At 40.6% G+C, this 24,627-nt stretch overlaps 1 protein-coding gene across 2 annotated transcripts; it reads left to right on the top strand.

Moving 5' to 3' along the window:
* The first annotated feature begins 144 nt into the window (after positions 1-144).
* On the top strand, positions 145-15,444 carry LOC147020662 (G protein-coupled receptor 61-like). Of its 2 annotated transcripts, none has more exons than XM_085896195.1 (2): positions 145-380; positions 13,652-15,444. In XM_085896195.1, exons 1-2 carry the CDS (start codon positions 329-331, stop codon positions 14,944-14,946), a joined length of 1,347 nt encoding a protein of 448 aa, XP_085752321.1. In that variant the 5' UTR covers positions 145-328; the 3' UTR covers positions 14,947-15,444. The 2 variants fall into 2 exon arrangements, with proteins under 2 accessions (XP_085752321.1, XP_085752322.1); XM_085896196.1 differs by lacking the exon at positions 145-380 and adding an exon at positions 387-965.
* Positions 15,445-24,627: the final 9,183 nt, after the last annotated feature.

Below are 24,627 nucleotides of genomic sequence, written 5' to 3' on the forward strand. Positions count from 1 at the left end.
TATATATATATATATTCATTATTATTCCCTCTTCCTACGCACAACCTCCTTCCCCACTACTTGTCGATTCAGTGAAGAAGAATCCATGCGGCGCGTGTCGCTCGCTGCGGAGCGCGACGCCCTGATTGGTTGATTCAGGAGCAATCAATATAAACGTTGTTGAAGCAAGAAACATTCCTGAAAATGATGTGAGGAGCGGGTAAACGAGCATGAGACCGGTGTTCTGGTATCTGTCGCTCGTTCTGCTTTCTCGGTTACCTCGCTCGGTATCTCGTCGTTTTTACCACTTTACCTGTCGGGAAGCTGCTGCCGACATCCTTTTCCTCTCATGTCATGTCACCTACTTTTGCTTTCCCTTCATCGTTCTGACTTTACCTCAGGTGACGCTGCCCCCTCCTCCACCTCCACCTACGCCCGAACCTCGTTATCTTCCTAATCTCTGCTACATTCTTCATTTGTCTTCTTTTTTTTTTCTTTTTTTCTCTCACTAAGTCGACGGGCTGGTCCGGCAATCCCGCTTTGATCTCTCGCATGGAAGCATTTTACCTCACCTCCACCTCCACCCCTGCCCCTACCCCTCCGTTCCATCGTCCACAACACAAGTCCTCACTTTCATCCTCACATCTCCCCACCTCCTCTCTCTCTCCACACGCTCTCCCCTCCTCCTCTCTCTCTCCACACGCTCTCCCCTCCTCCTCTGTCTCTCCACACGCTCTCCCCTCCTCCTCCTCCTCCTCCTCCTCCTCCCTCTCTCTCTCTCTCTCTCTCTCTCTCTCTCTCTCTCTCTCTCTCTCTCTCTCTCTCTCTCTCTCTCTCTCTCTCTCTCTCTCTCTCTCTGCTTGCTTCACATACGATCGTGTTTTCGGTCGAGGCTCCAGACTTCCTATATAGTTTGCTTGGACGTTGCTGCTGATGAAGGGAAGAGCATTCAATGGAACAAGTACATCGTCTTTTGGCCTAACCAGGTGATTGGCGATATCGACCGAAAACGTTCCAACCACCACTGGGTGATTGATCGATTTGTTATAAACCGTTTGTAGGAGTGAGAGTGTGCGGAGTGGTTTGCACAGCAGTCGAAGTACCGGTCGTCTTGAAAACATGCTGCGGAGATTTAGTGGTAGGGGAACATGTGTGTGTGTGTCGTTCGAATATGACCATAGTTTGTAGGTTTAGTGACACCGAGACCATGGATCCATTCATCGGGACCATACTCTGTGCAGAGCATTGGTGTTGCCTCATCAGTCTCCTTGATTATTGAGTACAATCCTGGACATCGGAAAGATGACGGGCAGAGTCAACCCCACCTGGTATTAATTCAACTTCCGAGTGGGATTTGAACTTCGGATCCCAAGCACACCACCCTAACCATTAAGCCAACACCAGACATGAGACCCTGGAGAGATGACTGTTTTTTAAATAGCGACTTTAGATGACGTGTAAACCTCATGCCCTTCCCTCGATCACATTCATTATGGGGGAGATGGACAGGGAGAGACAGAGATAAAGCAAGGATAATAATGATGAATCAGTTCTGTTCTTGTGTATGGCAGCTTGACTGCCACGCTACCAGGTAGCTATCATTTCTTGGAAGCACAGCTGTGCCACTGATGCTGTGCCCCTCTACCAGCACACTCGTGCTCATTTCGCCGACCTCAGAAGGATGACAGGTTGAGTCAACCCCATCTGGTATTAATTGAGTTTCCGACGGGGCTCGAACTGAGGACCCTCAGATCCCACACCAGCCACCCGAACCACTCAGCCAACACCAGCCTATAATGATGAATGATTTGTTGTGTAAAGGGAAGAGCAATGAATAATATATTTGTTGTATAAAGTTATTGCTGAATGATTTGTCGTATAAAGTTAAGAATGATGAATGATTTGTTGTATAAAGTTAATGATGATGAATGATTTGTTACTGTATAGAAAGTTAATAATTATTATTTGTTGTGTAACGTTAATGATGAATGATTTGTTGTATAAAGTTAATGATGATGAATGATTTGTTACTGTATATAAAGTTAATAATTATTATTTGTTGTGTAACGTTAATGATGAATGATTTGTTGTATAATGTTAATGATGATGAATGATTTGTTACTGTATATAAAGTTAATAATTATTTTTATTGTGTAACGTTAATGATGAATGATTTGTTGTGTAATGTTAACGATGATGAATGATTTGTTACTGTATAGAAAGTTAATAATGATTATTTGTTGTGTAACGTTAATGATGAATGATTTGTTGTGTAATGTTAACGATGATGAAAGATTTGTTACTGTATAGAAAGTTAATAATGATTATTTGTTGTGTAACGTTAATGATGAATGATTTGTTGTATAAAGTTAATGATGATGAATGATTTGTTACTGTATTGAAAGTTAATAATGATTATTTGTTGTGTAACATTAATGATGAATGATTTGTTGTATAAAGTTCATGATGATGAATGATTTGTAACTGTATATAAAGTTAATAATGATTATTTGTTGTGTAACATTAATGATGAATGATTTGTTGTGCAATGTTAATGATGATGAATGATTTGTTACTGTATAGAAAGTTAATAATTATTATTTGTTGTATAATGTTAATGATGAATGATTTGTTGTATAAAGTTAATGATGATGATTGATTTGTTACTGTATAGAAAGTTAATAATGATTATTTGTTGTGTAACGTTAATGATGAATAATTTGTTGTATAAAGTTAATGATGATGAATGATTTGTTCCTGTATATAAAGTTAATAATGATTATTTGTTGTGTAACGTTAATGATGAATGATTTGTTGTATAATGTTAATGATGATGAATGATTTGTTCCTGTATATAAAGTTAATAATTGTTATTTGTTGTGTAACGTTAATGATTTATTGTGTAAAGTTCATGATGATGAATGATTTGTGACTGTATATAAAGTTAATAATTGTTATTTGTTGTGTTACGTTAATGATGAATGATTTGTTGTGTAATGTTAATGATGATGAATGATTTGTTACTGGAAAGAAAGTTAATAATTATTATTTGTTGTGTAATGTTAATGATGAATAATTTGTTGTATAAAGTTAATGATGATGAATGATTTGTTACTGTATATAAAGTTAATAATTATTATTTGTTGTGTAACGTTAATGATGAATGATTTGTTGTATAATGTTAATGATGATGAATGATTTGTTACTGTATATAAAGTTAATAATAATTATTTGTTGTGTAACGTTAATGATTTGTTGTGTAAAGTTCATGATGTTGAATGATTTGTTACTGTATATAAAGTTAATAATTATTATTTGTTGTGTTACATGAATGATGAATGATTTGTTGCATAATGTTAATGATGAATGATTTGTTACTGTATATAAAGTTAATAATTATTATTTGTTGTGTAACGTTAATGATGAATGATTTGTTGTATAATGTTAATGATGAATGATTTGTTGTGTAATGTTAATGATGATGAATGATTTGTTACTCTCTATAAAGTTAATAATTATTATTTGTTGTGTAACGTTAATGATGAATGATTTGTTGTATAATGTTAATGATGATGAATGATTTGTTACTGTATAGAAAGTTAATAATGATTATTTGTTGTGTTACGTTAATGATGAATGATTTGTTGTATAATGTTAATGATGATGAATGATTTGTTCCTGTATATAAAGTTAATAATTGTTATTTGTTGTGTAACGTTAATGATTTGTTGTGTAAAGTTCATGATGATGAATGATTTGTGACTGTATATAAAGTTAATAATTGTTATTTGTTGTGTTACGTTAATGATGAATGATTTGTTGTGTAATGTTAATGATGATGAATGATTTGTTACTGGAAAGAAAGTTAATAATTATTATTTGTTGTGTAACGTTAATGATGAATAATTTGTTGCATAAAGTTAATGATGATGAATGATTTGTTACTGTATATAAAGTTAATAATTATTATTTGTTGTGTAACGTTAATGATGAATGATTTGTTGTATAATGTTAATGATGATGAATGATTTGTTACTGTATATAAAGTTAATAATAATAATTTGTTGTGTAACGTCAATGATTTGTTGTGAAAAGTTCATGATGATGAATGATTTGTTACTGTATATAAAGTTAATAATTATTATTTGTTGTGTTTCATGAATGATGAATGATTTGTTGTATAATGTTAATGATGAATGATTTGTTACTGTATTTAAAGTTAATAATTATTATTTGTTGTGTAATGTTGATGATGAATGATTTGTTGTGTAATGTTAATGATGAATGATTTGTTGTGTAATGTTAATGATGATGAATGATTTGTTACTGGAAAGAAAGTTAATAATTATTATTTGTTGTGTTACGTTAATGATGAATGATTTGTTGTATTATGTTAATGATGATGAATGATTTGTTACTGTATAGAAAGTTAATAATTATTATTTGTTGTGTAACGTTAATGATAAATAATTTGTTGTATAAAGTTCATGATGATGAATGATTTGTAACTGTATATAAAGTTAATAATTATTATTTGTTGTGTAACGTTAATGATGAATGATTTGTTGTATAATGTTAATGATGATGAATGATTTGTTACTGTATATAAAGTTAATAATAATTATTTGTTGTGTAACGTTAATGATTTGTTGTGTAAAGTTCATGATGATGAATGATTTGTTCCTGTATTTAAAGTTAATAATTATTTTTGTTGTGTAACATTAATGATGAATGATTTGTTGTATAATGTTTATGATGATGAATGATTTGTGACTGTATATAAAGTTAATAATTATTATTTGTTGTGTAACGTTAATGATGAATGATTTGTTGTATAATGTTCATGATGATGAATGATTTGTTACTGTATATAAAGTTAATAATAATTATTTGTTGTGTAACGTTAATGATTTGTTGTGTAAAGTTCATGATGATGAATGATTTGTTCCTGTATTTAAAGTTAATAATTATTTTTGTTGTGTAACATTAATGATGAATGATTTGTTGTATAATGTTTATGATGATGAATGATTTGTTACTGTATATAAAGTTAATAATTATTATTTGTTGTGTTACGTTAATGATGAATGATTTGTTACTGTATAGAAAGTTAATAATTATTATTTGTTGTGTAACGTTAATGATGAATCATTTGTTGTATAATGTTTATGATGATGAATGATTTGTGACTGTATATAAAGTTAATAATTATTATTTGTTGTGTAACGTTAATGATGAATGATTTGTTGTATAATGTTAATGATGATGAATGATTTGTTACTGTATATAAAGTTAATAATTATTATTATTAGTTGTGTTACGTTAATGATGAATGATTTGTTACTGTATAGAAAGTTAATAATTATTATTTATTGTGTAACGTTAATGATGAATAATTTGTTGTATAATGTTTATGATGATGAATGATTTGTGACTGTATATAAAGTTAATAATTATTATTTGTCGTGTAACGTTAATGATGAATGATTTGTTGTATAATGTTCATGATGATGAATGATTTGTTACTGTATATAAAGTTAATAATTATTATTTATTGTGTTACGTTAATGATGAATGATTTGTTACTGTATAGAAAGTTAATAATTATTATTTGTTGTGTCACGTTAATGATGAATGATTTGTTGTATAATGTTTATGATGATGAATGATTTGTGACTGTATATAAAGTTAATAATTATTATTTGTTGTGTAACGTTAATGATGAATGATTTGTTGTATAATGTTAATGATGATGAATGATTTGTTACTGCATATAAAGTTAATAATTATTTTTGTTGTGTAACGTTAATGATGAATGATTTGTTGTATAATGTTCATGATGATGAATGATTTGTTACTGTATATAAAGTTAATAATTATTTTTGTTGTGCAATGTTAATGATGAATGATTTGTTGTATAATGTTTATGATGATGAATGATTTGTTCCTGTATATAAAGTTAATAATTTTTATTTGTTGTGTAATGTTAATGATGAATGATTTGTTACTGTATAGAAAGTTAATAATTATTATTTGTTGTGTAACGTTAATAATGAATGATTTGTTGTATAAAGTTAATGATGATGAATGATTTGTTACTGTATATAAAGTTAATAATTGTTATTTGTTGTGTTTCGTTAATGATGAATGATTTGTTGTATAATCTTTATGATGATGAATGATTTGTTCCTGTATATAAAGTTAATAATTATTATTTGTTGTGTAATGTTAATGATGAATAATTTGTTGTATAAAGTTAATGATGATGAATGATTTGTTACTGTATAGAAAGTTAATAATTATTTTTGTTGTGTAACGTTAATGATGAATGATTTGTTACTGTATATAAAGTTAATAATTATTATTTGTTGTGTAACGTTAATGATGAATGATTTGTTACTGTATATAAAGTTAAAATTATTATTTGTTGTGTTACGTTAATGATGAATGATTTGTTGTAGAATGTTAATGATGATGAATGATTTGTTACTGTATATAAAGTTAATAATTGTTATTTGTTGTGTTACGTTTATGATGAATGATTTGTTGTATAATCTTTATGATGATGAATGATTTGTTACTGTATATAAAGTTAATAATTATTATTTGTTGTGTAACGTTAATGATGAATGATTTGTTTTATAATGTTAATGATGATGAATGATTTGTTACTGTATATAAAGTTAATAATTATTATTTGTTGTGTTACGTAAATGATGAATGATTTGTTGTATAATGTTAATGATGATGAATGATTTGTTACTGTATAGAAAGTTAATAATTATTATTTGTTGTATAATGTTAATGATGATGAATGATTTGTTCCTGTATATAAAGTTAATTATAATTATTTGTTGTGTAACGTTAATGATGAATGAGTTGTTGTATAAAGTTAATGAAGATGAATGATTTGTTACTGTATAGAAAGTTAATAATTATTATTTGTTGTATAATGTTAATGATGAATGATTTGTTGTATAATGTTAATGATGATGAATGATTTGTTACTGTATATAAAGTTAATAATTATTTTTGTTGTGTAACGTTAATGATGATGAATTATTTGTGACTGTATATAAAGTTAATAATTATTATTTGTTATGTAACATTAATGATGAATTATTTGTGACTGTATATAAAGTTAATAATTATTATTTGTTATGTAACATTAATGATGAATGATTTGTTGTATAAAGTAAATAATAGTTATTTGTTGTGTAAAGTTAATTGTGAATGATTTGTTCTATAAAGTTAATGATCAATGATTTATTGTGTAAAGTTAATGGTGAATGATTTGTCATATAAAGTTAACAATGATTATTTGTTGTGAAAAGTGGTTAATGTTGAATGATTTGTTGTGTAATGTTAATACTAAATGATTTGTTGTGTAAAGTTGTTGATGATGAATGATTTGTGTAAAGTTGATGATGAATGATTTAATGATTTGCTGTGTAAAGTTTTTAATGCTGAATGATTTGTTGTGTAAAGTTGATTGGGAATGATTTGTTGTGTAAAGTTAATAATGATTATTTGTTGTGTAAAGTTAATGATTATTTTTGTGTAAATATATTCATGATGAATGATTTGTTGTGTAAAGTTAATAATGAATGATTTGTTGTGTTAAGTTAATAGCGAATGATTTGTGTAAAGTGAGTAATTAATGATTTGTTGTGTAAAGTTAATGATTATTTGTTGTGTAAAATTGTTTATGATGAATGATTTGTTGTGTAAAATTAATCGGGAATAATTTGTTGTGTAAAGTTGTTTATGATTAATGATTTGTTGTGTGAAGTTGTTAATGATGAATGATTTGTTGTGTAAAGTTAATTGGGAATAATTTGTTGTGTAAAGTTGTTTATGATTAATGATTTGTTGTGTAAAGTTAACAATGATTATTTGTTGTGTAAAGTTGTTCAAGTCGTGGGATGCTGCTGATTGGCTGTGTGAGGAAAGGTGCACTGTGATTGGCTGCTGGAGAATGATGTCTGGATGCTCACTGCACCTGTTTCCTGTTCTTCAAATTCCAAAATCAAAAAAAATTAGAGCTACAGACAAGGCAAAAAGAAGTGTGCCTGGGACACATGGGCTTGCTTATGTATCGAATGAGAGATCTGGTCAACGGGGTAAAATGGGGGATTGATTGGAATAGTTATTCTATAGTACATGTAAGAATAACTGTGGTGTAGTTCCTGTAAATGATAAAGTGTGTCAAACAAGTGTTTAGAAAGCTGTTGGCTCCCCTGTCCCAGTGTCTGTTTCTAAGCCCTGTTCCTCCCCCTCCCACCACTTCAAACTTAAATCTTCCACATCGTAAATCTGTGTCTATAATTTTCCATTCTAAGCAGTCAATCAGCACAGCCCACGATGATGGCAAAGGAGCCTAAAGATCACGACGGGTGCGAGACAAGCCATTTATCATCACCGATCTAACATGTCTAATTTTCCTGGCTTGTCAGGCAATGGATGCGTGTGGCACACTGTGATCTCTCAGACTCCATCGGCCAATGGGTGCATGCCATGGACGATGTGATCGCTCCTGCGGGACATTATAAAAGCACGTGCACCATGCGCAGTGCCGATTGGCAGTGCTTCTTGTTGCTGTTGGTTCCTGCCTGCTGCTTTGTGGTTCTTGCAGCTGCTTTCTGGTTCCTGACTGGTCCCTGGTCCCTCACCAGATGATGAGATTGGGGCAAAGCCTTCGGAGCCCCCACTCTGATGGGAGGAAAACCACGGGGTAACCTTCCCAGGTCAGATTGCGGTTGTGTGACACGGTGGTGCTGAGGTGTCGTCCACCAGACAGCGGTCTCCTTGGGTTACCCAGAGGTGGTCCCTTCGGATGGGTGCCTGGAATGTCTTATCACTAAAAGAAGATGATCACCTATCTCTGTTATCATCTGAGCTCAAGCGTTTGAACATCGGTATTACAGCACTCTCTGTGATTCGGAGATTGGACAGTGGTGAGATCATGACGGTGATTACACCTACGATTGGTCTGGTCACTGATTGTTATCATGCCCAAGGAGTTCCTGTAGCTGTGTCCAATAAGGTGACTCCAATGATAATTGAGGTATCACCAGTCAACGAGCGTATCATGAGACTAAGGATTCGTCACTCCTTGGGTGTCGTTTGCCTGGTTTCTGTGTATGCTCCGAATGAGGCGAGTGATCTCACCGTGAAGGACGCATTCTATGCCCCCATTCGAGTCTGTGGTTGATCAGTGCCCCAAGCGAGATACTTTTCTTGTCTTGGGGGGATTTCAATGCATCAATTGGAAGTAATAGGGTTGGTTATGAGACATGTGTAGGTCCCCATGAGTCTGCAACTGTGAACCAGAATAGCTCTAACTTCCTTGATTTTGCAAGAAGTCATGGACTTTGGGTGGCTCGTTCATTATTTCAGCGCCCACAGGCTCATCGCTGGATTTGCTATTCCAACACTGGTGGTGTGGCAAAGGAGATTGACATGTACTCATTGATGGTCGCTGGAGGATCATACAGAACTGGAGGGTCTACTGGACTGCTCAGTTCCTCAATACCGACCACAGGCTTGTGGTAGGAACTCCGGAGTTGCAGCTTAAATCTGGGAGAATGGTACCATCCCAGCCGAGGCTGGATGTTGGCAAGCTCAAGGATGAGAGGGTAGCTGAGGAGTTTGCGAACAGGCTGAGAGGTGACGGGGGGATTGGGTCCTTTGGGGGATCCTGAAGAGTTGTGGAATGCCTTGAAGACCACTATCCTTGATATTGCCGGTGGATATCTTGGAACTCACTGTCGGGCGAAGAAGAATTTTGGGGAACACTGGATACCATTGACCAGAGTCGCAGGGACAGGCTTAATGGCAGAGATGAGCTGTTCAGGGAGTTGAGGCGTAAAACTGTATGTGCGCTGAGAGTGGATAAGGAGGCCTTTGGGTTGGGTTTAAGTGACAGTACCAGGCTGGTCCACCAACTGTTGATTTGGATGTCAGGGGTGTTACTAAATTGCTGACCCTCCAATCAACTGTGATCCACCTTCATTTGTGGAAACAGGCTGCGGTGAAGCGGTTGAAATGTGATAAAGCTCCTGGGATCTGTGGCATCCATGCTGAACTTCTCAAGGCTGGTGGAAATGCTGTACTCATGTCACTGCATGCAGTTCTGTGCTCTGCCTGGAACACAGGCATCATCCCAACTGATTGGAAGAGGGAACTTGTTTTCCTTCTCTGGAAAGGGAAGGGTGATTGCCAGGACTGTAACAACTACCGAGGAGTGACGCTGTTCTCAGTGCAAGGCAAGATCTTTGCTCGGATAATTCCTGATCGGGTTCGCCACCATCTGATTGAGCACCAGCGCCCAGATCAGTCAGGCTTTACACCAAAGAGGTCAACGATTGACCGTATCCTTGCTCTTCGGGTCCTCACAGAACGCAGATGAGAGTTTCAGCAGGGACTGCTAGCAGCTTATGTTGATCTTAGCAAAGCGTTTGATTCAGTGAATCGGGATGCCCTCTGGAGGATTCTTGGTCTTTGTGGGGTGACACCAAAACTGATTATTATGATGTCTGAACTATACTCTGGTACTGAGAGTGCTGTGAGATGTGGTGATGCCATCTCTGAATTATTTCCAGTTGTTACTGGAGTTCTTCGGGTGTGTTCTTGTCCCCACACTTTTCAGCGCTTGGTTTGGACTGGATTCTGAGGAGGATGTCTGAGAGTTCAAGCTGCGGTGCATAGTTTTGTAACGTCAAAATCTTTGACCTTGATTTTGCAGATGATGCAGTCATCTTTGCGGACACTGGATATCATTTTGGGGGCACTTGAGGCACTGAATGAGGAGTCGGAGCCATTTGGATTACAGGTTTCCTGGGTCAAGATTAAGATCCCGGCTTTCAGTGACATCTTGGATGCTGCTTCCTTGTCTGTGCCTGTTTGTGGTGAAGATGTTGAAGTCACGGAGAGATTCACTTACCTTGGCAGTGATATTCATGTCTCTGCTGGCTGTGAGCCAGAGGTCAATGGATGTCTGGGTCGGACCTGGGGAGTCATGGATTCACTGGGTCATGGGGTGTGGTGCTGTCGATACCTGTGCAGGAGGACGAAAGTCTGAGTCTGCAGGTCCTTGGTGCTTCCAGTCTTGCTCTATGGTTGTGGGGCTTGGACTCTGACCGGGGGATCTGAGATAGACTTAATTCCCTTGGTACCAGGTTTCTTCAGAGAATCCTTGGCTATCGCTGGTCAGACTTTGTGTCCCACGAGCGGTTGCTGAGAGAGACTCAAATGAGATTTGTTACCTGCATTGTCTGTGAGCATCAGCTGCGGCTGTATGGACATGTGGCTCATTTTCCTAACGCTGATCCTGCTCACCAGATTCTGTCAGCGAGGGAGCCTCATGAGTGGAGGAGGCCAATGGGCCGACCACATTCCTCGTGGTTGCAGGAGGTTGATCAGCATCTCAAGAAGATGGGGATGGGGCCGGCATCTTCCTGGGGGATGGCCAGACGGAAGTGGAAAGTGGACGCAGCGGCGCGCTGCTCTGGCGCATGCTCCCTTACCTGCCCTGCCCTTGTGGTTCTGGGGTGTGTTGGTTTGTGGTTTGACTTTGTTGTACAGGTCATTGGAGAGCTGGTGCACTGTGAATGAGGCTGTGGAAACACGCAAGGCATGGTGAGGTGCACCCTCACATCAGTCTGTGTGCACCCAAACGAGGGCGCCACATCGTGTGTGAGCATTGCGTGTTGTGCAGATCAGGTTTTCTCACTTTATCTCATCTTCTCCTTGCTCAGTGCTGTTTTTCTGAGTGCATGAGGTAATGTTATTTGTTGAGCCAAAGTGGTTCTGAGGGCATATGGGATTAATTTATTCATTAGATACTGTCTGTGATGGCAGCTGTGTGGTTATGTTCTTCCTAACCCTTTCCTCCCTTTTAATTAATATTCCCGTTTTTGATGCAACCTTATGTAGTCGTCAAGCTCCATCGCGCTTAAATAATTGGCGGATTAACCTGTTAGACGGACAGCTTATGTTCTCGTCAAAGTGCTTGAAAGCCGAATCTCTGACAGTCTCACTCAGTCAATCTTGTCGACATATTTGCTGGAGTCATATATTCTGTAACACCGATTCACCCCAAATCAACCCAGTGGACGTGGAGATATTTTTGTGCCATTCCCGCCTGGCTGGTGTGATCGCTGAGGATGAGAGACCATTACGATGGTGTCAGGAGTGGGATGTTGGACGTTGATTTTAGTCATGGATCTGTTCTCCCCCCCCCCCCCCATGTCCTGAAATATCAACAATTAAATCCCCACATGTTGTGATTGTTAATGTCCTGACTGTGATACACCAGTTTGGTCCTACCCTCGTACAGTTTTGTGGCATGAAACGTGTGTTTGTGTGTGTGTTGTTCATGGATTTGGTCATTGGCTTGAGTTGTGCGAATCTTCCTCATGGGCACGATGCACCTCTTGGCTTCTTCTTGTATTGAGACTCCCTTGTATATGCAACGGGATAGTAACATGAACCACACAAAGGTGCAATTACGCAATGGTCACGTGGATTTGCTCACGTTTACCATTTTGTGAATTAACACCAGTCCTGGATGTTGCTGTTTTCAACTTTGTGTCCTTCTCACAACAAGAATATATGACTGATGTAAGGATAGTCTGATTCCTGATATTAAAATGTTCTTGGAGAACAAACAGTACCTTGTGTGAAGAAGCCACCTTCAGTTAATCGCTTTTGGAACAATGTCATAAACTTTAGATATGCACAATATTTCGAGCAAAACAAAGATGTACACAAAGTTCTTATGTCACATATCTCTATACTCAACGTCAAGACCAAGGGTTCCTAACCTCATTGTGAACCCATTTAAAGAGCTGCAAATGACTACGACCCGACCATCATGCACTAATAATTGTACATTTACTCACCTAGATCAGTGGGACACCTGGGCCAGAGCATTGCGACACAACTGATCAAAGTCTGGTTTTACGACAAAGATAGCAAACCTCATGTTGGAAATTGCTGTTCGGGTGGTAAGGGATGCAGTCGTTGGTGCACAGAGCCACCTGAGCTGTTTAAGTGATGACACCCATCATTGGAAATTTGTCTCCACCATTGATGGTTTTGTGAGCAGCAAATACAGAATGGAAGGATTCAAAGTTGATGCAATATTTCCCCCTTTTCTATGACTACCCCACAATATAAACCACCCCACCAGACGGTTTTGCGATGCCATTTAATTTTATCATTGCGACCCGATGATTGTGAACCCCTGCTTTCGAAAGCTGTTAATTGGGGAAGCAAAACAATACTGTCTCATCAGAAATAGAAACGGTTCTTTGCATCAATTAAACGAGATAACATGGATCACCTTTCTGTTGAGCTTGGGGAATGAATAGAAATATGACTGGGGTGTGGGTTATGTGGGTGGACTTGGTCACTGCTAGGTGATCTGCACAATGCGGGATAAGCTCTGTTTTGAATACAACTGCTCGCGATTATAAAAATCAAACTCAATCATGTGGAGCCAGTGCAATATAACCATCCATCAACGTCTGCCGGTTTAATGACATGGATCACTTGCAGACATACAAACCAGTATTGCTGTGAGTGTAACATTGCGTAGTGTAGTTGAAGAAGTAAACGATGACATTCATGATTTTATGGTTTTCTCATCTCCTGTACTGCAACACAGTTATCCACAGCCAGGGAGCTGAAATGGACATGGAGAGCAACTGGCTGCTGGAAACCACAGGGATTTTCTTCATGATTACACTCAATGTGGTCGCCCTGGCAGGAAATTCTGCTTTACTGGCTGTCCTAACAACAACACCGGCGCTGCGCAGGTTCGTCTTTGTCTTACACTTGTGTGTCATCGACCTTTTGGCTGCTACACTTCTGATGCCCATGGGTGTTGCTTCGAGTGCACCTGCACTCGGCTGTACGGACATCAGCCATGCTGCCTGCCGAGCATATGTCTTTCTCAACGTTTGCCTCATCAGTGCCTGTATTTTGACCGTGTCGGCGATCAGCGTTGAACGTTATTATTACATTGTGCACCCGATGCGTTATGAGGGTCGGATTGAAGGCCGCCTTGCTGCTGCAGTGTTGGCTTTCATTTGGGTCAAGTCAGGCTTAACTTCAGTAGTGCCTCAACTAAATTGGAGGGAAAGCCCAGGATTGGTGAGGAAAGTTCCTGAGAGAAACGGTACAGAGCTTCTCTGCTCTCTGTACTGGAGTGGTGGTGATTACAAAAAAATATTTGTCGTTATATTCAGCCTTCTTTGTTTTGTGGTCCCTGGTGCAATTGTCATAGCCGTTTACTGCAGCGTCTTCAAAGTGGCCCGGATAGCGGCATTACAGCAGGGTCCTCTGCCATCTTGGACTGCAAGCACACGTCACCGTTCAGAGTCGTTTGTCAGCCAAATGACTGCCGTAAACATGGCTGGACGTGCACGGTCCTCATCGTTTAATTCTCAGGCGCGGTCCTCTCAACCTGCTCCACACATCTCACCAGACCACGCTTTTAGTGGAGGCAAGGCGGCGGTCACACTGCTGATCCTGGTCGGGCAGTTTATGGCCTGCTGGCTACCTTACTTCGCCTTCCATCTCCACGCAGCACTGCAGCCTCGAAGTGAGGCCTCGGCAGTTGCAGAGGCTTTGGTTACTTGGCTCGCTTACTCGGCCTTTGCCGTTAACCCTATTTTCTACGGGTGGCTCAACCGGCAGATACGTGAGGAACTGTTGAAGTGTGTTGCTTGTTGCACCAAACGACAGACCGAGTCATTGCCAGCAATCTCGAGTCAAGGTTCCATCGAGGAAAGTTTCTTCCAATTTCTCCAACGGACAGGTGCTCCAGCGGACTGTTCACCTGCCTTGATTACCAAAGTACCACTTGATCCAAGAGATGCCATCACTTGCCGCATCCCAGGACAGGTTCCTGAGGAGGTTTCTGACCTCCAAGAAATTCCCTGTTCTGCCTTGCATTAATCAAACACAGATAATGAATATGACATTTATCATTAGAAACTTTTCGGCTTGAAAATTTCAAGGCAATGGATTTCAAAATATATCTATTTCTTAATTTGACTTGTTCAAATGTCTCATGATAATTCATCACAGACATATTCTGACGGAGCATTTTGATAGATATTAGGATGACTCTCAGGTCATACGTGCTGGTTTGTATGTTTTGAGAATATTACATTTTTATTCACAAATTAGAACATTGCTGTGATTACTGGTAATTAATGATTTCCGTTAAAGAGAAAATGAATGCAAATATTCATTTGTTAATTTTAAGGGTCTTCGATCTTTTAGGAACTTGACATTTTTATTTGTTTCTTAATGTCACAACATGAAAAACTTTGCAGATGCAAAAGAAAAAATTGTTTTAAAATGCCAAATCATGGGCACGCACGGTCATTTTCTTTTCTTCTAAGCCAGAATAATGGTTGTGATTGCTTCAGTTATAAATAAAAAAGTTCATTTGGAAAAGTTGTTTCTACATAATCCATAATTCATCTAAACGTGGTATTATTGGTATTAGGTGAATACTTGTTTGTGAATAGGATGTCTCAAGAGGTTATGGACAGATTCGGACAAAACTTGGTGAAAACGTTGGGTGTGTGACAACGACGAAATGATTACATTTTGTTGAAGATCTGGATTCGGATCTGAGAATTTTTCAAGTGATTCTTCACCATTGAGTGATAGCACCAAAAACTATACATAGCACGATATCTAAAAACGTTGTGGATGGATTCAGAAGAAATTTGGTGGACAGGTTAGGTGTGTGACATGGAATAATTGACTCGATTTTGGTAAAGATCCAGATATCATAATTTTTTTTATTTTGTAAGTGATTCTTCATCTTTGAGAGATATGGACAAAAATAATGTGCAGCAAGATATCTCAGCCAATTAGATTTTGGTGTGTGATAAGGATGAATGGTCCAGATACAGATCCGGCCGATCAGCAGGATACAAAATGTAAAGTATTCGGCCTGATGGAGGTATGTGCTCCACCAAGTGCTGTTCTAGTTATCTACGATCATCCTGTGTAGGAAGCTTCACCTCATTCTCCTTAAAAGAAGCTTAACTCATATCACAAAAGGTAAAATTTTATTAGATACCTCGGGGGCATGCTTGCAGATGGAAAACAGAAGCTGGAGTGCATCCTATGTGCAATATAATAACGATAAACATCGGCAGCTTTGGTGTTTAACCAATGGTAACCATAAAATCTCTGTTTGACATGAGTCGCTGGGCTGAAGCCTAAGGGTCGGAAGTTACGCTCTAGTGTGCGCTTGCGCAGAACTGTACATCAATTGGAAATCGGGGGAGTGCTCATCACACTCTACGTATTTTGATTTATCCGCCGATTGCACCACGTGCCTTCTGGTTGATTGCATTAGCGAGAACAATCAGCTGGGTGGCAGACAGGCTGTTGTTCTTTGCGGATTATGTGGTCTTTCCATGTGAGACATAATCCCTGGCTGATGCTCACCATTACAGCCAGGAGGTACAATTGTGATATATATTGTTGTGGACTCTGGATTAGAGGCTCGCCATGAGGGAAAGCACTCTGGTTCCTCCCACACAACTGGTCCCGAGGCCTCCAGGCACAGATAACTCCACGTACTGGCAGGTTTCTACACAACCACGAACACCAATTGGCACAGCAAATTTGGGCAGGGTTACACTACTTCACATGATACCCTACCTGAAGGAAGGGCAGTTAATTAGGGTCACGTGCCTTTGATGCGTACTTGCGTTAAACTTCTTGTATCAGGTGCAGCCAGGCGGAACTGCCAAGTATGCACTAGCTAATAAACAGATTGTTGGGGTGGAACTTCCTGGTGAAGCTAATGTGCAGACCATGCTGGAACAATGAAGGAAAGGATGAAATGAGCTGGGTACTTTTATAACGAGCAATTTATTACAGCAAGGCAAGGAAAATTATGTGGCACAGTAATGGGTTTATTCATAAAATGTACAACAGGAAAGTAAGGAATTTGTGGATGTGGCAAAAGAAAATACAATTATTCATGAAAGAAACACAGTGCAGAGTTACCCCGATATCAACTTCTACAATCTTACTTATGTGACGCATGTTGCAGATGCCAACACACACACACACACACACACACACACACACACACACACACACACACACACACACACACACACACACACACACACACACACACACACACACACACACACACACACACACACACACACACACACGCCCGAATAAATTAGAATTGGCCCAGAAAGAGGAGAAGCAGTTGAAGTGCAGGTGACCCTTATAATAGCAATTCTAAATTGGCTCAGGTGTGACCAATCACCTTAAAATCACACACTAAGATAAGTGGCCTCCACCTGTGTTAAATTGTAGTGATTCTGGTTATTTCAGATTAAAATAAGCTGTTCCTGTAGGTTTCCTCTGCTGGGTAATGCATTTTACAGAAAAGACTCAACCATGAGAACGAAGGAGCTTTCAAATGACCTCCAAGATAAAGCTGTGTAAAGACACAGATCAGTGGATGGGTATAAAAAATATTTCAAAGGCCTTGAAATTTCCTGAGAGCACAGTCAAGCCAATTATTAAGAAGTGAAAGGCGTATGGTACCACCAAGACCCTGTCGAGATCAGGCTGTCCCTCCAAACTGGATGACCAAGCAAGGAGGAGACTGGTCAAAGAGGCCAATGGCAACTTTAAAAGGGCTGCATGTCTTTATGGCAAAGACTGGTCACTGTGTGCATGTGACAACAATATCCCAAGTACTCCACAAGTCTGGCCTGTATGGTATGGTGGCAAGGAGGAATCCATTACTCAAAAAAGCTCACCTTGAGTCCCGTTTGAGGTATGCAAAAAACGACTCCAGAGATTCTGACACCATGTGGCAAAATTTTTTTGTGGTCTGACGAAACCAAGATGGAACTTTTTGGCCCAAATGCAAAATATTACATTTGGCACAAACCCAACACAGCACATCACCTGAATAACACCTTCCCTACTGTGAAGCATGGTGGTGGCAGAATCATGTTATGGGGATGTTTCTCATTAGCAGAGACTGCGGCACTTGGCACGAGAGAAGAGAAAATGATGGAGCAAAATACAGAAAAATCCAAGAGGAAAAACCTACTGCCCTCTGCAAGAAAGGTGAAATTGGGATGGAAGTTCACCTTTCATCATGACAACAACCCGAAGCATACAGCTAAAACTACACCGGAGTGGCCAAGGAACAAAAAGATAAATGTCCTTGAGTGGCCCAATCAGAGCCCTGATCTAAATCCAATCGAAAATCTGTGGCATGACTTGAAGATTGCTGTCCATCAACACTCGTGGCAACTTGGCTGAGTTTGAACAGTTTTGTGCAGAAGAATGGGCAAATATTGCCCAATCAAGGTGTGCAAAGTTGGTAGAGACCTATCCCAACAGACTCACAGCTGCAATTGCTGTCAAAGGTGCTTCCACCAAGTATTAACTCAGGGGGGTGGACACTTCTCCAACCGAGATATTCTAGTTTTGTATATTTCATTAATTTTCTGATATTTGTAGAATTTGTTTTTCACTTGGAAGTTGTGGGTTACGATGTGTAAATAAAGTTGGAAAAAGTCTGATTTGATGGAATTTAATTCCAGGTGAGAAGGCAAGTAAAGGTGAAAATTTTGAAAGGGGGTGTGGACTTTCTCGAGGCACGTGTGTGTGTGTGTGTGTGTGTGTGTGTGTGTGTGTGTGTGTGTGTGTGTGTGTGTGTGTGTGTGTGTGTGTGTGTGTGTGTGTGTGTGTGTGTACGTGTGTCTCTCCTCCATAACTCCAAAACTATGAAACTAATCAGCCTGAAACTTTGCATGCTTACTAACAAAACTCCAAGGAAGTGCAAGAGTGAAAATTGGGTGTTTGGGTTAATTTAAACACCCCTTTTGAAGATAATTAACGGCCTTATTTAATTATATCCTTTATCAGGCGACCCTTGGCCACCACGCTCTCTGGGGTCTTAAGGCGTATCCTGAGTTACCTCGCTGGGGTCTGAAGCCGCCATGTTTTTTTGCCTACTCAACCATGCTTTGACTTGGAACAGGCCGCAACGATTTCTTCACGATAAAGTGCTCAAAATGTTTTTTTTGCACTTTCCTTAGTGATATCATCAAATGCCTGATCTTCATACCTACGGATAGCTGTATTTATAATGGTCAAGTTATTAATGTTTAAGTTCGGGCCGAGCTGATGGTGTCGCGGGTCAGACCTCGGATAGATGCAAGGCCGTGCCAGTTTTCTTCTAATAAAGATCTCTAAGTGAATTTTTTCATGGAAGTTATCCATTACAAGCTGTTAGATTATTATATAAGGATTGTACATGAATGCTTCAAACATCGTGTTTTACGATGTGGGAAAGGATTTTCTCTTGAGAATGTGCTATATGGCTGGTTTTTTGCTTCTCGCGACCTCACGCATTTCTTTGAACTTTAATTCAATTTCTGTTTTCACTTTTCACAGTCGCTAAGGTAGCTTTACACTCGATTGCAGCAAGGTTTGTGAAAAATCGGGTGTTTTTATTTTTTCCAACGTTTTTACGTCATATTATTATTGGATTTATATCTGAAGCACCATGAGCTGAGGAGGTTCCATATTTTTACAGCGCAGCGATATCGCGCTGTTATATAATTGGCTGTTCTGTCCTGTGTCTTCTGTCACACTTATGGCCGCTTACGTCCCTTTGATCTGAGGGCTATTCATAGAAATTTGTCCAACGTCACAACTCTTCCCATCATGCATGCTAATTCACCGTGTCTACATTAAAATTTTATAACTGCAAAATTGTTTCATCATTCTTAACCTAGACTTTTACTGCCCCCAGCTGCGCGGTATCGAAGTGTTCGCTTCTTGTTATTTTAATTTTTTTGGGTTTGTATACACTGTCGAGGCTCGTATGAGAGCTGACACACAGAATGCACAAGGGAAGCAGGAAACAAGAGGGGTGGGAGAGGGAAGCCAAAGGGTTATTTGGGAGGTCCACATAGGCCAAAAGGTCAACATAGGCCAAAATTCTAAAATTTTCAATTTTCTTCCAATTCGCTGGAAATTTGAAGAGGAGTTGCACATTTGGTCATTTAATTCAACCAGCAATTCTTTTTGATGTCAAATTTGTCCTTTAACATGAGTTTGCTGATATTGGCCAAGCACTAATACTGTGTGTGTGTGTGTTTGTGTGTGTTTTTTTTTCATAAAGTATAACATTTAATCTCTGCTAACTCCCCTCCCCCCCCCCCCACCCATCTCTCTCTTTCTCCCTCTCTCCGGACGTGTCCGGGCGGTGTTTATCTCCAGGTGGTGTTTGTCTCCAGTCCTGTCTGGACGGAGTTTGTCTCCGGACGGGAGTTTGTCTCCAGACACGTCCGAGCGGTGTTTGTTTCCAAACAGCTTGGCTCCAGACGGTGTTTATGTCTGGACACAAATTCTCTATGTAAATGTGTATCGTGTAGTACCCCCTCCAGGTAGGAGAGGGTATTATAAGTCTCCATCATTTAGTGTACAGTTTTCCTGTCCCCACGTTTTCCAGTGCAGTGAGGTGTTTTGAATTGTAACCAGGAGGCATGTTTTTGCTTCATGCATGTGACCCGGGGTTTTTTGGGGTTTTTTTGTATATATAGAGCTGTCAGTTGCCTCGACACTGCCCAAATTGAGGTATGCATCAGAAGAACGTGTTGTATGCTTGGAAGAAGATTTCCCGTCAGGTGGGTACTCTACTAGGATATATAATTCTGTATATGTGGAAATGGGGACATTGATTTTCAGATTCAGCAACCTTTTGGCCATAGGAATGAACAAAGTTCCCCTAGTTCTCGGTTGGGTGCCATGAAGATCATTTTACAGCCACATTTTCAGGAAACAACTCCTGGCCTATATGAATCGTGGATGTAAAGTAAAATCTCCTTCCTGAAAGCACATTTCTTACTCGAAGGGTTAATCAGCATATCCTTAGTCCGAAATAGAGAGAAAAAAAAATTGGTTCATTTAGAAGCTTAAAATAGTTAAAAGGGCATTTGTAAAAACCGTTGCAAAAGGAGTTTGACATTTTAATGAATGTTGATGATTAATTTATTTGTCCGAGCTCTTCCACGAGCCTTGACTACATTAAAATAAAATCCATTGAAATGTAATCCCACAAGTTTTCTTGAAATGACTCATGATTCCCATCGCAAAATTGATGATCCATTTAAAATAAGCCGGAATTTTTGGTAAAATTCCGATCCCCTTCTCACTACTCGATTCTTGCTTTTGCCAGAAATATACAAAAGCGATTTTCCAAAGTGTTTGTTGTGACTCGAGGTGTGAGAGGTACATTTGTCGCCTCGGCGTGATGTGCTATTCCTCGTGTCCATATCAATCCCATCGTGGGCAGCCTTGTCCATGATGGGATGGAGCATGTGACGCATGTCCTTTGTATTTGTTCATCTCGGCCTCACCTTCTTGGGTGTTTGAAAGAGCAGGTATCAGCCACGATGATGCCCATCAAAGAGCCGTACTTCAATTTGCTGACATTTTCTCTTTCTGAACACAACTGTCTGCCATAGGCCTGAACGTTTGCCGAGATTACATTGTCAAGTACCTTGATAAGGTGCCAAGGACAATGTCGAGCATACCTGCAACCAGCTGGAAATGGTTTCTATTTATGCCACAATGAGCACTCACAGCTTGGCTTGTTTAACATGATGAGGTTTTGTTTTGTTTTTTTTCCTCCATATTTTTTGTGTGGCAGGAAAGGATTGTTTGAAACGTCTTATAAACAAATGTTTCATTTTTATCCAGAAATGATTATTGTGATATTTGCCTCTCAAATTGTCGGTCAAGTATACATACACCCCGCTGCAAAAGGAGTATTTGGCCGAGTACAGATGGAATTGGAGGAAATTGATAATGAGGAAAAAGTGGGGATAGATCTATCAGGGTCAGGAGCCAAATCGCATCTCGAGTCCTTCAAGAACCGCAGGTTGAAAACCCCCACACTAGGTGGACCTTATAAATATCCCTCGGTGTCTTTCGCCAAAAAGGTGAGGAGTTAACGCCGGCATCCTGAACAAACGACTAATTTCGACCTAAACCAACTCCAGTCGAACGAATCTTGGCCAGCCAGTCCGTGAAACACCTGGGCCAATCTACCTTTGACAATCGAACCCACAATCATTTGGGAAAGTCTATGTAGTAAAGAGTGCCCTAATCCAAACGCTCTCAAACTAGCAAAATAAATGTCTCGATCCTTAAACTTTGTCATGAAGGTCAAAAGCAGCTCTTCAGGTGATACAAAGCCAAGTACCTTGTCGGCCATGGCAAATTCAGATAGGATTGTGAGCTCGATCAGAAGCTGCAAAGATGGGTATGAAGCTTGTCGACTCAGTCTTACCTTAAAGTTTCTGCTATTGCGCGACCAGAAGTACACTCCTGCCACCCCTAGCGGGCGATGCATGATATACGAAAACCCAACCACGTGACACAGCACACTCCTCCCCTCGTAAAAATGACCCGTCACACGATGAAAGGACAATCACAACATGACCACCTGAAACCCATCAACACTCATAATCCTCCAAGTACCGCGGCCGCACCCTGACCCGCCTCGGACGGGCAGCGCCGCCAGACAGTCCAGGCTCAGACGCCTCCCGGCTCGGTCGAGGTGACACCCTCGCCGGACTCGCACCTTCTGCCACCCCAACCACCCCCGACCGCCCAGCCTGCCCGACGTCCCCGGGTAGGACGGTATCAGGCGAAGACCCCCTGGGCGTCGGCCCAACCAGCCCCGGCGATACAACGTCAGATGCTGGCGACATCACCGGTGGGGGTCCCACATCGTTCGGCCTGGGGAGGTGCGGGAGGGGGGGGTGACGCTGAACAGCGATCATGCATTTGGTCCACGTGCCGCTTCCACACATCCCCACCATCAGTCCGCACCATGAAATTCGCCGGCCCCAGCACCACAGAGACCACCGCCGGCACCCATTTGGAACCGTGGAAATAATCGCGCACCATTACCCGCTGTCCCACATCGAAGCCGCGCAGCCGCGTCGGATGCGACATCGCCCCACTCCCCGACCCTCCAGGTCGCAGCAAATCTAGTCTGGACCGCAATGCCCGTCCATAGAGACGAATAGCAGGCGAATCACCCATGACAGGATGAACTGCGTTCCTGTAATGGAGCAAAAAGACATCGACCACCGTCTGCACAGGTGCAACACCCCCCCTGCGCAAAGCCCGTTTCAACATCTTAACAAACGACTCAGCTTGGCTATTCGTCTCAGGATGATACAGTGCGGACCTTAGATGTCGAATACCATTTTGACGCATAAACTCATCAAATACACCTGCGATGAACTGCGGACCGTTATCAGAGACCAGAATCTCAGGTAATCCTTTATTAGCAAAGATCGTCCGCAGTTTTTCTACTGTAATGTTTGCTGATGTATGCTGCATTACGACAACCTCCGGCCATTTAGAGAATGCATCGATCACAATCAAAAACATTTTGCCATTAACCGGTCCCGCAAAATCTACATGGACCCTCTGCCAAGCTCAGTCTGGCGCAGGCCATAGACCCGAGGCTCGACGCGGGTTATCAGCATCTGTCTGGCACGTGGCGCAACGCTTAACCAACTGCTCAATGTCTTTGTCCAACCCCGGCCACCACAACAGGCTACGAGCAAGACTCTTGGTCTTCACGATGCCAAGGTGACTGACATGCAGTTCTTCCAAACACCGCTGCCTGAACCTCGATGGAATCACCGTCCTCATTCCCCACATAACGCACCGTTGGACCAACGACAGCTCCGATGCGCGTGACGTGAAAGGTTGAAATGCCGGTGTCGAAGGCAGATCGCTCCAATTCCCTGTATAAATCGCCTGGACGACACGGGCAAGCACCGGATCACGAGCCGATTCCACCGCGACCTGCCTGGCCGTGACCGGCCCGCTTTGGACCTGGCCCAGCGCGAACACATCGACCCGGTCGGCCAACTCATACTCCTGGACCCTCCGCACACGGCAAGCGTGAGAGCCCGTCGCAGTTAGCATGCTTCTCAATGCTTCGGAACTGAATATCATAATCGTAAGCACCCAGAAACAGACACCACCGCTGTATTCGCGCGGCTGCTACCACCGGCACCCTGCGCTCGGGTCTCAGGATGAATTGAAGCGGTTTGTGATCTGTCTGCAAAGTGAAATTCCGCCCCAGCAGGTATTGATGAAACTTCCGCACACCCCAGACGAGGCTGAGAGCCTCACGCTCAATCTGGGCATATCCGCGCTCTGCTGTGGACAGGGTCTGGGATGCAAAACAAACAGGCCGCTCGGAACCATCGTCCATCCTGTGGGAGAGCACTGCCCCGATGCCATATGCAGAGCTGTCGCATGCCAATAGGAGCGGACGCGCAGGCTCGTAGTGCACGAGGACCGTATCCTCTGTGAGCCGCCGCTTGACGCGGTCGAACGACGCCTGGTGTGCAGGCCCCCAAGCCCAGCGCTCGTCCTTCCTGAGCAACCGTGTTAACGGCGCAAGTTGTGAGCTGAGCCCGCGCACGAACCTTTGGTAATACTGGGCCAGACCAATGAACGAGCGCAGCTGCGTCTTGTCGCGAGGCGGTGGCATGTGCTGAATCGCCTCCACCTTCC

Source organism: Eptatretus burgeri, chromosome 9, assembly GCF_056783735.1.
Source record: "Eptatretus burgeri isolate ZD-2024b chromosome 9, Ebu_testis_v1, whole genome shotgun sequence".
NCBI classification, from domain to species: Eukaryota; Metazoa; Chordata; class Myxini; order Myxiniformes; family Myxinidae; genus Eptatretus; species Eptatretus burgeri.